The sequence below is a fragment of the Equus caballus genome, chromosome 23, assembly GCF_041296265.1.
Source record: "Equus caballus isolate H_3958 breed thoroughbred chromosome 23, TB-T2T, whole genome shotgun sequence".
NCBI classification, from domain to species: Eukaryota; Metazoa; Chordata; class Mammalia; order Perissodactyla; family Equidae; genus Equus; species Equus caballus.
The window spans coordinates 66002155-66017138 of record NC_091706.1 but is presented as its reverse complement, the minus strand read 5'-3'; the positions used below and the strand labels follow the sequence as shown (position 1 = coordinate 66017138).

The 14984-nt window shown below is 57.3% G+C and overlaps 1 protein-coding gene and 1 long non-coding RNA gene across 2 annotated transcripts; one reads left to right on the top strand and one right to left on the bottom strand.

Annotated features, from left to right (window-relative positions):
* Nucleotides 1-271: 271 nt before the first annotated feature.
* On the bottom strand, nt 272-1623 carry LOC111770223 (uncharacterized). Its single transcript, XR_002803347.2, has 2 exons — nt 1471-1623; nt 272-749 (listed from the first exon to the last, which is right to left on the bottom strand). It is a non-coding gene; the product is annotated as an uncharacterized lncRNA (long non-coding RNA).
* Nucleotides 1624-2736: 1113 nt separating this feature from the next.
* On the top strand, nt 2737-5339 carry GADD45G (growth arrest and DNA damage inducible gamma). Its single transcript, XM_001917897.5, has 4 exons — nt 2737-3945; nt 4196-4297; nt 4423-4636; nt 4721-5339. The coding sequence occupies exons 1-4, from the start codon at nt 3893-3895 to the stop codon at nt 4829-4831; spliced, it is 480 nt and encodes a 159-aa protein (XP_001917932.2). The 5' UTR covers nt 2737-3892; the 3' UTR covers nt 4832-5339.
* The last annotated feature ends 9645 nt before the right edge of the window (nt 5340-14984 follow it).

Genomic DNA, 14984 nt, shown 5'->3' with positions numbered 1-14984 from the left:
TTCTTGTTTGAGTTAATGTAGTATTGTCACCGACTCATTGCTGTCCACCCCACCAGCCACAAGGCTTTTGGAAAACTCCTCTTGAAACCCAAGGAGACCGATCCCGCCTGGAGAAGGGGCTGATGGGGTGGGGGTGGGGCGGGGGAGTGAGCCATGCGGGGACTGTTAGCACAGGGGCGACCCAGACTGCCCCAAGGGCCCTGTGCCGACGAGGAGATGCTGTGCTGGCCCTGCAGAACCGGGGACCCCAAGGAGGCTTGCCCCAAGGATGTTCATCTTTTAAGAGCCTGGCCCCTTTATTTTGTTTTTCAAACTTCAGTTTCTTTTCAAAGATTGCAAATGCAAAGGGCCACAGGGGACAGGCAGGTGACCTAAAGGAAGGAAGACACTGGGTTCAGTGGCTCAAATGGGCCTGGCAGGGACTGCGGTGAACCGGAGAGCAGGGCCCAGTCTGGGGGTCCTGGTGCCCCCTCACTGAGGGTTAGCGTGGTGAGGGGGAGACCACAGGCACACAGTGGCCAAATCTTCCCACTTTCCAAGAGAAGCTGGAAATCCAGATTTTTGGGGAGACGTGAAAGCTGCCCATTGGAAAGGTGGCAGTGGCTTTGACTTCTCCTGAGATGTCCACATAGCGAAGGACTCGGCCTGCAGGCAGCAGGGACTCTGTGCTGCGGGCCCGCCCTGCAGCCTCTGGTGGCCGTCCTCACACGGGGAATGAACCTGCTAGTTACCCGTCGTGTGTACCTGCTCTGAAAGGAAACAGTTTGAGAAATTGCAACGGAGTCTGTCTCATTAAGTTTACTGCTTACTCAAAGCCCTTTTCTTTCCACCCCCAAATCAGTGCTGACGCGCCAACATTTTAGTGAGGCCCTGAGAGTGACTGAGACGTGCGTTTCCAAGAATGTGTTAATAACAATAATTAAGCCCTCAACATTTCCAAAGGGTTTTTAAAGCAGAGCATCTCTGAGGATGTCCCTTTAATGAAGTCGCCATCACCTGCATTGTTAAGGTTGAGGGGAAGGTTTACGGGGTGCAGCCACAGGGCACTTGGGTGACATCACAGCCTCCGAGGACTTGGGGCTCCTGCAGGCCGAGACCCTGGCTGAACGCCCTCTGGACCCCCTACAGTGGGGGCAGGTGGGGCATCTGCAATGGTCAACCGCCTTTCTTCCACCTTGGGACAGGCCAGGAGGGTATCTAAAGGTAACCCAGGACGGGGTTCCGGCACAGCCCACGCCCCCGGGGTAGTCTGACCCCACATGGGAGACCGGCGGTCCCAGAGCCAGGAGCCTCTGCATTTGTCTCAACTGCAAGGCCGTGGGGTGGTTTGGTGGAGGGCCAGCTTTGCCTCCATACAAAATGTTTCTTTCCAAATTGAGGTGAGGGCTTTGGGGCCATTCACACTGACCTAATAAACCCATGTGAAGCCATATCCTATGTCAGAAAGGTGGTTTTCCTGAAATTGAATACCTCAAAAACGGCGGCAAGTAGAATCGCCCCAGGGGGCTTTCAATCAGCCCTCTTCCTTCAGAGTGGCCTGGTGCCAACTGGGATCGCCGCGCCCTGCCCGCCCCCCCCCCCCCCCCCCCCAACCCGCGCAGTCAGGCCTGTCCGTGGCCTTCTTCTGGGAGGAGGGGCTGAGGGCCGATTTCTAGCGTCATAAATGGGGGGCGGGCAGAAAGCCCTAAGACGTCAACTAAGTATTATTTGCAACGTTTCCTGGAGACCTGGAACTAATACGTTTTAGGAAATGTTTAATGCTTTAAAAAAGAGCAATACCTAAGTCTCAATCACTTAAAAATAAACATATCGTACCCAGTCAAGGCACACCATCATTTTATATACCAGCCAGCAAGCAAGAAAGGAAACAGTAACCAACAAACGCCGCCCCCGCCCCCGGCTGTAAGACGCCTGGATTTCAGGGATGTCAGGCGAGCAAACCCGCATCTCGGAATCAGGTGGCGCCGCCTGCCGCAGCCGTCCTCGGCCCGCGCCACCGGGGGGCGCACGACGGCGCTCCCGCGCTCGGCCCTGTGCCGGCAAGTGCGTCTGCCTCCAAGTGCAGAACAAACACTTCCCTTGGAGGAGCCCAGAAAGACGTGTATGTCCCCCACCCACCGAAGTAGGCCTGAATGGGAAGACCAAATCCACCCGGCTGTTTTCTTACCCATCACCGCCCAGTCCTGCAGCCGAGCCTGGGCTTCCGGCGAATCCCCGGGGCCGTCCCACGGTCTGCCCAGTCTCCAAGACCTCACTTGGAAAAGGGGGGCCAGTGAAGCGCACCCCAGCACATGTTTCACTGTAGTGCAGAGAGATGCCGACACCAAAGGGATGCGCTCAGTGGGGAACCGTCTGAAAGCGCCGACTTGTAGGTCCAAGATGGTCACATCACAGCAACCTCTATTAAACTCTTTCAAGATCTCTTCCAGTTTCATTACCCTATTGCTGGAAAACAAGCTTTTTATATGTGCATATTTAAGTAATTAAAAATGTCAAAATAGCAGAAGAAATATGGACTCTTCTCCTTTAGTACTGGGTCGGAGTCTCCTTTCTCCCCTGCCCCCTCTCTGAGTGGTTTTTGCAGCCCTTATTCGGACTGTCACTAATGCGCCGCTTCGACGGGGCTCAGCGCACCCTGCAGGGGCAGCTCGTTGACCAGAGGGCCGGAGGCCAAGCCGTAGAGGCCAGTGGAAGTGAGGGGGCAGCGGGAGGTCAGGATCTTCTGGCCGGCCTGTAGATGGCGCCCCTGGAAAGCGATTCTGAGCGGTGTTCCCAAGCTCCCGGGGACAGTAGCCGCGGGGTCTCGGCGGAGTGTACCTGGCTGCGTAGACGGTGCAGCAGCACCATGTTCTTTCCACCTCGCGCGGCTGCTCTGCACGCGTGCGAGGACCGGGTGGGGCGGAATTACATGCAAACGTGCCGCGACGGCAGCGGGGCCGGTGCAGGGGGCGCGCACCGAGGGGCGCAGGAGCGGCACGCGGCCCCGATCCTCACGCGCGGCAGGGCCCTGCCCACCCCACCCGGCGGCAGGTGGACAGTGTCGCTATGAAGAGAAAGCCTCGATTGTCCCTCCTGCAAACTGCCACACGCCGGGCCTCCACTATTGTGCGTCCTCCATAGAAATGCAAACGAGCCGCGTGCGCCGGCCGCAATCTGCTCGCGCGCCCGGCGCCCCGCAGCGCTCGGCCACTGGCGGGGAGGTTGGCTCCGACCTTCCAGCACGGTGGGGTCGAGGCGTCGAGTGCGCAGGAGGCCTCGCGCGGCGCTCGGGGGCGGGCGTGTCAGCTGGAGGGGCCTGTGCTTCGGCTTTTTACAGGCTTAAAGCCAGTGCTGCACGTTCTTACTTTAAATTCTGGCTTAAAAGCAACATTCTCATAAACTCCAAATTAAACGTAAAGAGAAAATAGAAAGGTGCCAACAAAAAGGAATGCAAAAGAAAATTCTTTAGATTCTTCAAAGGTGCATTTCACAAATCGCAGCGTCCTATCAGCAAGCAAGGTTTTTTTTCTTTTTTAAATTTTTTCCTTTTAAGGACTTAAAAAAACAGAAAGGCGAGATGAAATCTGCAGGCACCAGTCTGCCTGGTAACACCCCGACAAAAGCGGCAGATTTGAGGCATTGTCATCCCCCGCGCCCCTCCCCACGTGGCCTTCTGGCACGAGCCGCGGGCCGCCGCCTCATTTGCATCAGAAAGCGGGCGTCGGCCAATGGGCGCGCAGCCTCGCGCCAGCTGGCGGCGCCGCGGGCCCGGCCTATATAAGGGCGCGCGGCGGCACCGGGGCGCACTCGCTGGCGGTGGGCGCGCCGGGTTGGGCTGCAGATCTCGCCGTCCTCTCTCGGGTCCGCTCCACCGGCTCCTCTTGTGGATAACTTGCTGCTTGCCGACCGCACCATGACTCTGGAAGAAGTTCGCGGCCAGGATACAGTTCCGGAAAGCACGGCCAGGTGGGTGGGCGCCGGACGTCTCTGGGTGCGGGGAACCTGGCCCTGCCCTGTCCGCTGCTGGTCGGGCGGCAGCCTTCGGGCCCTGCCTGGGTGGGAGACCCACTGGGTGGGAGCCGGGCGCGGGTGTGCTGGCTGGGCTGGGTCGCCTGGGGTACGTCCCTGGGGCTGGGGCGCGTGGGGTGCGTCCTTGAGGCTGGGACCCTGCCGCGCCCTCTGGCCAGTCTCCGCTCACGCGCTGGCTCGTCCGCAGGATGCAGGGCGCCGGGAAAGCGCTGCACGAGCTGCTGCTATCGGCGCTGCGCCAGGGCTGCCTCACCGCCGGCGTCTACGAGTCCGCCAAAGTCCTGAACGTGTAAGTGTAGACGCGGTCTGGGTGGGGCGACCAGGGGCAGGGGAGCGGTGGGGAAACCCCGGAGGCGGCGGGGGGGCCCCCGAGCTCGCCGCCCCGACCTCACCACCCTCTCCCTGCCCGCGCAGGGACCCCGACAACGTGACCTTTTGCGTCCTGGCCGCCGACGAGGAGGACGAAGGCGACATCGCGCTGCAGATCCACTTCACGCTGATCCAGGCGTTCTGCTGCGAGAACCACATCGACATCGTGCGCGTGGGCGACGTGCAGCGGCTGGCGGCGATCGTGGGCGCCGGCGACGAGGCGGGCGCGCCGGGAGATCTGCACTGCATCCTCATCTCGGTGAGTGTCGTCTCCTCCCCGGTGTCGCCCCTGCCCCCGCCAGCGGCTAGCAGCCAGCCAGGCTGACCCTCGCTCTTCCCGCAGAACCCCAATGAGGACGCGTGGAAGGACCCTGCCTTGGAGAAGCTCAGCTTGTTCTGCGAGGAGAGCCGCAGCGTCAACGACTGGGTGCCCAGTATCACTCTCCCCGAGTGACAGCCCTGCGGGGGTCTTTGGTCTGATCGACGTGGTGACGCCCCGGGGCGCCTAGCGCGCGGCTGGCTCTGTGGATGCGCCCTCGGAGGGCGCGGGAGTGCGGAGTTGGAGACTGGCAGGCGGGGCGCGCGTGGAGAGCGGCGAGGAGGTGCGGCTCCCTCCCGAGGAGGGGGCCTGGCGGCGGCAGGGGCAGGCTGGCCCCGAGCCGAGGACTCTACAAGTGTGGGGAGCTGCTGCTCGCCCAGGAGGGCCGGAGGCGGGACGTTGGCCGCGGGGCCGGGAAGGACGGACTGGCCCGGCAGGCGTGACTCAGCAGCCTGCGTGCGCTCTCAGCGGGAAGGAAGGGAAAGGCGAGTCAAGCGGCCTGGACTTGCACGGTTACCGGAGCTCTGGCGGACTGAGCGGTCTGCACTGCTGTCTCTAAACGGATCCGGGCGAGGCGATGCTTCATTTCTAAAGGATTATGCTGCGGCAGCACTGAAATTTACAATAAACTTACTGAAACAAACTTACTCTCTTTTTTGAGGGTGGGGGATCCTTGTCTGAGGGGGAGGTGGTTAGCAGGATTGCAGAGTATTGCTGGAACTCATGGAACTCCAGGACACCTGTTCCATCTTCCTGTCCGGGCTGAATTACAGCTCCTGGGAGGGCGGTGGAGGTGGGGGAGGGGACGCTGGCCGGTGTTAGGGCAGAACTTGAGCTCTGCTCCTGTTTGTCTCCTTTTAGGAAGATTTAAACTTGCAAAGCAGGAGCATACTTGGGATAAGACATCAGTGCGGCAACTAAAGCCTGGCCAGCCAACCTGATAACAGCGCCCTCTCCCTCCCCTCCCCCACTCTCCCCGCGGCCCCCTCCCTGCCGACAGCTGCTTATCGGAACAGCTTGCAGGATGCAGGCAGCGCCTTCCTGCACAATGAGCATTGCCTTCTGCAGGGCTGCCCTTTGTGGTCCCTGGGGATGGTGGCAGACTGCTCTCAGGAACCTTTTCCTCTTAAAGGAGTGGCACTTACAGCAATGTCACCAAGGTATTAATATCACATATGACATGATGACTGCATTTAAGTATGAGTCATCATTTTGTCACGGCTGTGATAAAACTTAAAGGATCTGAGCAAAAATGGGAAGGCAGCATCTATACAAATAGGGGTGAGCAATTCTGAGTGGGGCCAGCACCTGCCATCTACTATTTTGAGTGTTCTCTGCCCACATCAGAATTGGGAGGACGGCTGCTATTCACAATGCCATTTAAAGACTTAGAGAAGGAAAATAATTTAAATCTTTTCAGCAAAGACTTCCTTTAAGAAGGGTCTGGCAAGAATATCCCAAGTGAATCTATCTTTTTTATTAGACTGATATGTCTCGATTTCACCCCGTGCCTGACTGTAGCTGCCTTCAGCAGGGAATGCCCATGGGGCTGGCATGCTGGTAGCAAGCTGCCCAGAGGTGCCTGGAGCCTTCCCGGCAGGGGAGGGGCGGTGTGCTGTTTTTCGAAGAAGGAAACTCTACTGGTTTATCAGCAGTCCCAGGTGGCCGATTCTCTTTGTTGGGTGCCACTTTTCAAATTTCTCCAAATTGTGGAAACATTCGCAGGAAAACAACTTCATTATTCTTCCTAGAATGAAAGCATCGTGTTTTGCATTTACCAGCTTTCTTTAAAAAATTTCCCCCCTTGATTAGGCAGAGCTCTGCCCAATGAAATAATCCAGCTGTGTTTGTGCCCACGTTTCATAATGTTTTGCTCATTCGCTGCCCCATAGCTCGAGTTTCCCTTGTTGAGAGGAAGTCTTGGGGGATGGGTTTCTCCACCAGTCTGCGTTCTGGCATAATGACTATTTGCCCCAGCATGCGATAGTAAACATAAATGGGGCATAATTACTTTAAAGCGTACCCTTCAATGAGTAAATTTAGCAGAACGTTGCACAGAGCAGGCGGCAGACCCTCCTGCTGGCTGGCTGGCCCTTGTGGAGCATTCAGTTGGCAGCCCTTAAGAAACTGGCTTTCTCCGATTAGAAGTTACAGCAGGGCACCTGTTGGAGCCCCAGGTGCCAGGAGAATTTGCAGGGGAAAAACATGTATGCTTGGACACAGTGCTAGCCCCAAAGGTTATGCTTAATTTTTTTTCTGGATGAATGGGCATTTAATGCTTTTAAAATGAAATACTCCAAACAGTAAAATGCACAGTGCTTACACACACATCACTGCGTTCATAATTCCCCCAGCCCTACGTGGTAACGTGCAGATAAGCTGATTATCACCAGCATGTGGAGGTGATCCCCCAGACTGTTGAGCACAATGCCCTGCTTCTAAAATGTGGTGAGCGACTGTTGAGGACGGTAATACTTGAAGTAAACTCCAGGGGACGGGTGGATATTGGAGGAGGCTGTGTGGTTCCAGGGCCCAACACTTTCCCTGCTGTGACACACAACGGGGGGCCAGAATGGTGACTTTGGAAGGAAGGCTGCTGCCGTAAGAGAACTTTGTAAGTGTATGAAGGTTTCATGCATTCATTGAAGAAAAACTGTAAAACACATAAAATGAAAGAAAAAAGGAAAAGCACCGTGAGGGGCCTTGCCCCTAGTTTGGAGTACGTCCTTCTCAGCATCCCTCTTCCCAGGGAGGTGTACGTGCCACAGAGCATCCACAAGCACACGAGATGCTCCTTAAGCAGCTCTGTCTCCTCCTGTGTTGGGTTGTCCCCTGCTTCTTTCCCTTAACATTCTGTCGCATGTCCCCCATGTCACTCAATGACCTCGGAGGGCAGAGTCTCTCAGTGCTGCAGCGGCTGCAGCACAGGAGTGACGATGCCCACTGAAGCGTGTCCCCTCACAGGCCTCCCCCAAGCAGAGATGCCAGCTCTGTGCAGGCCTGAGGCAAAGCTGTGCCCACCCAGAGCAACGAGGGCCAGTCCTGCTCGTCTTTTATTTAAAAAAGAAATTGTGTGCATCTGACCATTTCTGTAAAAAGTCGCAAGGGCAAAGCTGCTGTTCTGAAGATGAAACAAAGACAGAAAGACTACGGGAGCAGCTCTGGGGGTCAGCAACTGTGTCTACACTAGGAGCTGGGGCCTCCCTTCGCTCCATGCTGAGCAGAGAGGACGAAATGACGGCTGAGACGTGTTGTAGCTTTAAAGGCTGTAATCTGTGTGTCACACATTTTATTAAACTGTTAGCCTCAGGAGCACAGTGGGCATTGCTCTTGATGCTCACAAAGAGCCACTTGAGAAAAAGTGGAAAAAGCGTTTTTCAGAAGAAATGCAAAGATGTTGGTGAACAGCGAGCGAGGCGTGCAGTCAGCCCCGGGAGCAGATACACATCCTGCTTTTGCCAAGCTCGCCCGAACTTCTGCTGGTTTGCCAGCTCTCAGCCCCTGCATGCCTCATTGGGGTGTGTCCCCCCAAAGCTCAGAAAGGACTTGTCCTTCTCCACCACCGAGGAGAGACTTTACGACTTGATGGGTCGCAGCGAGTGCAGCGGGACCACTCCTGAGCCGCCAGCAGAGGAACGACCAGGCTGGGGGGCAGGACCCACGGGGGCTGCAGGACGCCCGGGATGCTGACGTGCCTTCCGTTTCTGCACCAGGGCAAAGGCACACTTGGTCTTTGTGAGCAGCCCTGTCTTAAGTCCGGCTCAAACTTTTCTTCTTTATCTTAAGAAGAAAATTGCCACGTAACTTCACTTGGCAAATAAGGTATGAGGGTCCCCTGGAGTCCTCTTCTAGGCAGCGAGGAGTGGGCTGAGGTCAGCTGCCGGCCGCCAGGAGAGAGAGATTCTGCACGAGTCTGGATGCCGGAAGCTGCTGAGAACACCTCCAGGGCGGCAGGATTCCAGCCCACAGGCAGCAAAGAACTGAGTGCCTGGCAAGCTGGGCCAGGAGGGGCTGCTGCTTCTCCTCCTCCTGGGGAGAAGGTGTGGCCTTTGGCTGCTGGGCCTCGGGGTAAGAGATGAGCTTTTCATTCATTCATTCATTCATCACTCATTGCTTCCTTCCCTCATTCAGCTGACTAGGCCCAGGCTCCCGACAAGTTCTTGCCGGCCAGGGCTTGGCTTGGCTCGAGCGGAGGAAGGACACCCTGAGTGAGCGAGCAGGCTGAAGGGCTCTGATGAGGCCCCAGGCTCGGCATCCTCAGGGTCACTCAGCCGTCCCGCCTTAAAAACCTGCCCAGGAAGGGAAGGGGAGGTGGGAGTGCTGCGACGCAGTTCTCCCATCGACGGCTGACTTTAGGCGACCCTTACGGCCACCTATCAAAGCGTTATGGTCTTGTAATTGCTCTCTGCCTCCCTCCCTCTCACCTTCTCCATTTATTTCCTTCTAATTTCTCTCCAGTCCAGTCTCAGGCTATGACCATGGGTTTCACTCCCAAAAACTTTTAGTGACCTCCACTGCTACCAGATTATGCTTCCCCTCCTTTCTCTCCCTCTCCATTCCTCCCCCTCCCTCATCTCTCCCCCTTCCGGTTTCCCTTCCTCCTCCCCACATTATTGAGCTTCTGCCCTGGACCAGGCCCTGGAGTCAGGGAAGGGAGCTCCCATAGTGTCTGCCCCCTAGGAGGGAGGCCGGGGCTCCCAAACCTGGCATCCAGGGCTCTCTGCCTTCCAAGGTCCCTTCCTGCTCCTTCTCTCAGTGACCCAAACCCTCCCCTCCAGTCTGCCCCCTCTCCTTGCACTAGGCGAGCCCTGGCTGCAGGTGGAGGTCCAGCCTGGACACCCATCCTGAGTCCTGAAGTCTGCCCTTCCCAGGCGCCCTTCCTGGGCGTCAGGGTCCTTGCCTCTGCAGTGGGCTCATTGCACAGGGGCAGGGCTGTGGTGACCAGAAAGGGAGATTTCACAGCAAAGGGGCTGGCCTCTCGCACTCAAGGCAAACGTGGGCTCCATGGCATCTGACCATCCCCAGGACTCGGGATTTGGCCCTCTCTCTCCATGAGATTCTCTGACTCCTGCTCCTGACCTGTATGTCCCTTTCCTCTGTCCGGGCCACCTGCCACCGCCCGCCTGGGCCGTGCTGACTGCGACCATCCCACACCTCTAGGGATGTCAGGTGTAATGCTGACTGGAGGAGGCCCTGGAGAAATGGGAAGGATGCTGCTGTGCCCCGGCCTCGGCCTCTCCAGGCCCACCTCAGCACTTCTCCTCTCGGTTTCCTCTTCCATCTTCCTGCCTTTGCCTGAGTCCCAGCGCACAACTGACTGGCACCCCACAGCCTGTTCATCCTCGTGAAAGGGAACTGAGTCCCAGGACTGCAGGGCTCAGTGAAGGCCCTTCAAGGCTGACTTGGGTGAGGGGCTGCCTGCCATGCCCCTCGGACAGGCATTAGGCAAGTGGCACAAAGACAAAGCAGGTAGCATGATGCTCACCAGGTCACATCAACAAGGCAAGTTCCCCTGTGGGGGCTGGCTCAGCTTGGAGCAGAGCACGGTGACTCTGGGTGACTCACAAGGAGGAAAATGCATTATAGCATCTCAGAAGACTCTTTATCACGAGAAATACAGGCTGACCAGAAATGAGTGGCAGAATGCCTTGATATCTCGGTGTGGAACTGAGAGAGGCTCCTGATTTCTCGTCTCTCGGGAGCACAGGCTGCTGCGGCAGAGCCGTCTCCCAGGCAGAAAGGAGGGGCATCTGGACGGTCAGGAAGAATCGAACTCTTGGGCCCGAGCCAAGAGGATCAGGCTGCAAATCAGCGAAGGGAAAGGAAGAGTTTCTTTGTTGGGGAGCGTGAGGATCCCTCAAAATTCTCGCCGAGATGAGCAGCTTTGTGTTGGCAGGAATCCTGTAACTATCTCAGGAGGCCCCTGCAGGCACCTGAGGCCTTCCCCTCCCTGGTCCAGACCAGGCAGCTCTCTCTGGTCAGGCCTGATGGGCAGCTGGTTGGACCAGTACCTGCAGCTGTCCACTGGGCGTCTCACCTGGAAGCCCAGCAGGCCGATGAAACTGGCATGTGCCATGCTCGTCTCAGTGGTGTCCCAGAGTGACCTCTCCTCCAGCATGTCCTGTCCCAGCTTATGCTCCTTCCCTGCGGAAGGCAGAATTCCACCATGGCCCCTGACCTCCATCCCTGGAGTTACCCCCACAATGATGGAATTAAGGGATTTTGCAGATGTAACCAAGGTTACTAATGGATTGACCTGAAAATAAGGAGACGCTCTGCACAGGCCAAGCCTTATCACACCAGCCCTTTAAAAGCAGTTTTCTCTGGCTGGTAGTGGAAGAGGAAGTTAATCATTCGCCCCATCCCCAGCACCCCAAATACATGGTGTTTTTCCACGCCAATTCTCAAAATCTCCAACACCAACGGGGAGTCCAACCATTCACTTCAATTCTGACTACCCGGCCTTAGCGTCAGACCCCACAGGTTGAGGGCTCAGTCCCACAAGAAGCCCCACAACAGGAGTGCCCAGGTACCCACATTTTTGCCGGGCCAGCTACAAATTTGGGGGTTCCCACAATCCCGCTCAGGTTTGATAATTAGCTCGAGCAACTATCAGAACTCAGGAAAGCGCTTGGTAGGTTACCAATTTATTATAAAGGATGCAACGCTGGACCAGCCAGACGAAAGAGATATATATGTAGGACAAGGCACAGGGAGGGGTGAGGAGCTTCCACACTCGTCTGGGCCCACCCCCACAGCACCTTGACGTGTTCACCAACCAGGAAGCTCTTCAGACAGGGGCAGGGGCTTTATGAAGGTTCCACCATGTAGCCGGGATTGATTAGACCCTTGGCCATTGGTGATGGAACTCAATCGCCATCCCCGCTCCCCTCCCTGGAGGTTGGGGTGGGGCTGCAAGCTCCAACCCTCTAATCCCAGGGTTGCTTCCTCTGGTGAGCAGCCCCCGTCCTGATGCTCTCTAGGGGCCCTCCTGGAGCAGCCTCATTAGCATAAACTCAGGTGCGGTCTAAAGGGCTTCTTGTGAACAACAGAAGATCATCCCTCACCCTTATCACTCGGAATCTTACAAGCATTTTAGAAACTCTGTGCCAGGAATTGGGGACAAAGACAGATGTAATTTCTTACTACACCACGGGAAGCAACAGGGGTTCCAGTGCATGAAGGATTTGACACACCATCGCTGGCTTTGAAGATGGAGAGGCTACACAGCAGGGAATGAGGGTGGCCTTGAAGCTGGGAGGGGCCCCTGGCCAGTAGCCAGCAAGGGAATGGGGCCCTGGTCCTACGGGCACAAGGAACCGAATTCTGCCAACAACCTGAATGAGCTTGGAAGCAAATTCTTCCCCAGAATCTCCAGAGAAGAGCCCAGCCCGCTGACACTTGATTCTGGCCCCGTGAGACCCGAGCCGAGAGCCCAGCTGAGCCCACGCGGACTTCTGACCCACAGGACTGTGAGTTCGTAAGCAGGTGTTGTTTTCAACTGTCGAGTCGGGAACGTCAGTGTCACTTGGCCCCCCTCCCCGATCCTCGGGCCCGCTGGGCTGTGGCCCCTGCACGGGGTCTGATGTCTTTTTCCCCTTCTCCCTGAACTGTTCCCCTCTCTCACCCATCCAGTGTCACAGAGGACTCCTCTCCAGACCTATCGTCCTTGTCTTACCCCAGGACTGTGGTCAGACCCGTCCCACTGTGCGCTGCCCATTTTTGTGGACTGTTTGGAGATAAGTGGCCTCGCATCAGGGCTCAGCCAAGTCTGCAGAACAGCTGGGGCTCTGCCTGCACGGAAAGCAGCCGAGCACACAGCCGTCTGCCTGGACAGGGGACGTGGGCTGCACGTGGAGGTGACAGAGGGGTGATCCCGGGGACCCATGCTGGCTGGGATCCCGTCGTAGCATTCAAGAGATTGGCCCCGCACATAGGGCATGGCAATGTTGGGGGGTCCTTCAGACATCACCAGGGTCTTGGTGGCGAGCCCGAGTCTGTGCAAGTCCCCCGTGTGGATCAGGAACCAGCTCATTGCAATCTCTGTCCCTCACGCTCGCCCAGGGGATAAAAAACCCAAGGGGGCCCCACATCCTTCCCCTTTATATGAAGGCTTCCAAGCGCTGTCAAGTGCCCTGTTCTCAATGTGGGAGGGAAGCGTAGTGGTTCTTTATGCCTCAATTTGCAGACAGGCAAGTGGCTCAGTGAGGGGAAGCGGCTTCTTGTAGGTGAGCCCTGGGGGGTCCGAGCTGAGTCCCCAGCCCCATTGGATCCTCATTCTCAGGCTGGCCAAGTGCTATCTGGCCCCGCGGGCTGCTTACCCGGCAGCTGGGCCATCTGAGGCCCGGCTGTGTCCGGAACATGGGCAGTCGGCCACAGAGCATAGAATTCTCCAGAGGGAAAGGAGTGACTGGGACAGCGATGGGAAGGTGGGGTCTCCCTTCCAGTGACGTCTGGAGCCTGCCCTAATTGTCTAGTAGTGTCGCATTTCCGTCAAAGCCAGGCTCTTTTTCTCGTTGCTGCTCTGGGCTTCCTGTTACTCGGAGCGCCGCCGGCTTGTCTCTCTCCAGCTCCTGGATGTGGGGACGGCAGATCGATGAATACAGGAAGTCCTGCTTCTTGCGGTCGCAGAGCCGCGGCCAAGAGAGCAGAGGCAGTTATGGGAACATCGTGAAAAAGGATGTAGAAGCTTTTCTTCCCCCAAAGCGGGCCGCGATCCGGTAACCGCTGCCCATTTCTTTATCTCGTAGTAGGTGATGGATGCGGTTCGACTTCATCACCTCAGGGCATGTGGGCTCACTGCCAGTTTTCGTGATTCACCTTTTCAGCCCCGGGGCTTGCTCTGGGTTGAAGCTTGTAAGCCCTTCGGTTACGCAGCGCGGTGGCCGAATTGCTTCAGCTTTTTGCTGCGGTCTCTTCAGTGATTCCCGTCGCCGGGGCGCAGTCACTTACATCCTCTCGTCCCTGAGCGGGAATAATACCGGAGGATGATTCTAAATTCGTTGGGTTTTTATTATGATAAAGTACAGGCAGAGACAACCGTGAGCAGCAACACCAATGCAACAATAAAAATTAAAAGAAAAGGAACAGTCTGGAGAAAGTACCCCCTTTTGCAGCAAGGCCAAAGTTCCCTGCAGTGAGTCATGGCGGCAAAGCGATTCCTGGAACTCTTTGCACCGAGCAGGAGAAAATTCCAGGAAGGAGGCCGCCGACGGAGGGTCACAGCTGTGGAAAACCCGCAGAAAACCACTGTGCTCTCATTTTCTGCTCTGGGATTTCTGCAAATGGCTCAAGGTCTGGTGTTGTGGGGCCAGAACATTGACAGGAGAAAGCCCAGGGAATGGGGTGGCTGGCCCACAGTCATCAGACACTCTGCTTGGGCCAGCTGAGGGTTTGGGGTGCTGCCCACAGCCTCAGAGCAGAGGCTTGTAGCCCCCATGCAGGCCAGGGCCAGAGTGGGCAGCTGCTCTCTCTCCACATGGCCCCCAGGCCCCCGGGTCCTCAGCCTTCCCACAGGCACACAGAAGACTGCGGAGAAATCACCTTCAGTTGAGGTGGGGCTGGAGGTGCCTGAGGGAAACGTGGGACAGGGGGTGAAGCCACAGCCCGAGCCTGGCACTCTGGAGCTCGTCTGTCCATGCGAAGCCCCTGCCCCAAGTCCTGAGTGTGCTAATGGAGAAGCAGCCCCCAGCCCGAGCAGGACAAAGGGGCCATCCCCCGCTCCGAGCCCCCATGAGGGCCCGGCAGCTGCGTTTAGCCCTGGGCTAGACCCTGCTTGCTCCTTCTCTGGTCACCAGCCACCATTAGTGCCCACCTGTGGTCCACGCGCGGCCCGCTGAAGTGAGGCGGGGGTACCAGCGTTTCAGCAAGGAGCCAGAGGGTTGTGCCCTCCAGCCTCCGCCTCCAAATGACTGTCATCACAAGCAGGTCACTGCAGGCTCAAAGGACAACGTGGGAGACTGCTGGACAAGCGGCTCAAGTGCCCGGGGGAGTGGGGCAGATGGGAGTGGCTGGCTGGGGCAGAGCTTTAGAAGAGGTGCAGAGCTCAGGCAGGCGAGCCCACGGCACAGATCTGCCGACCCTCCCCGCCCGCCCAGGGATGCGCTTGGACTTTCTCTAAGCGCCTTCTGGTTCCCCTCTGAGGGGGAGTCTGCAGGGAGCCAGGCGCAGGCGCGGGAGCAGACGCCAAGCCTCCACATGTGGACTGTGCTTTTCCCGCTCAGGGACCTGCACTCACAAATTCCTGCAACAGGAGAGAGTCCAGGGAGCAGTTCTTCCCCCGCTGGAC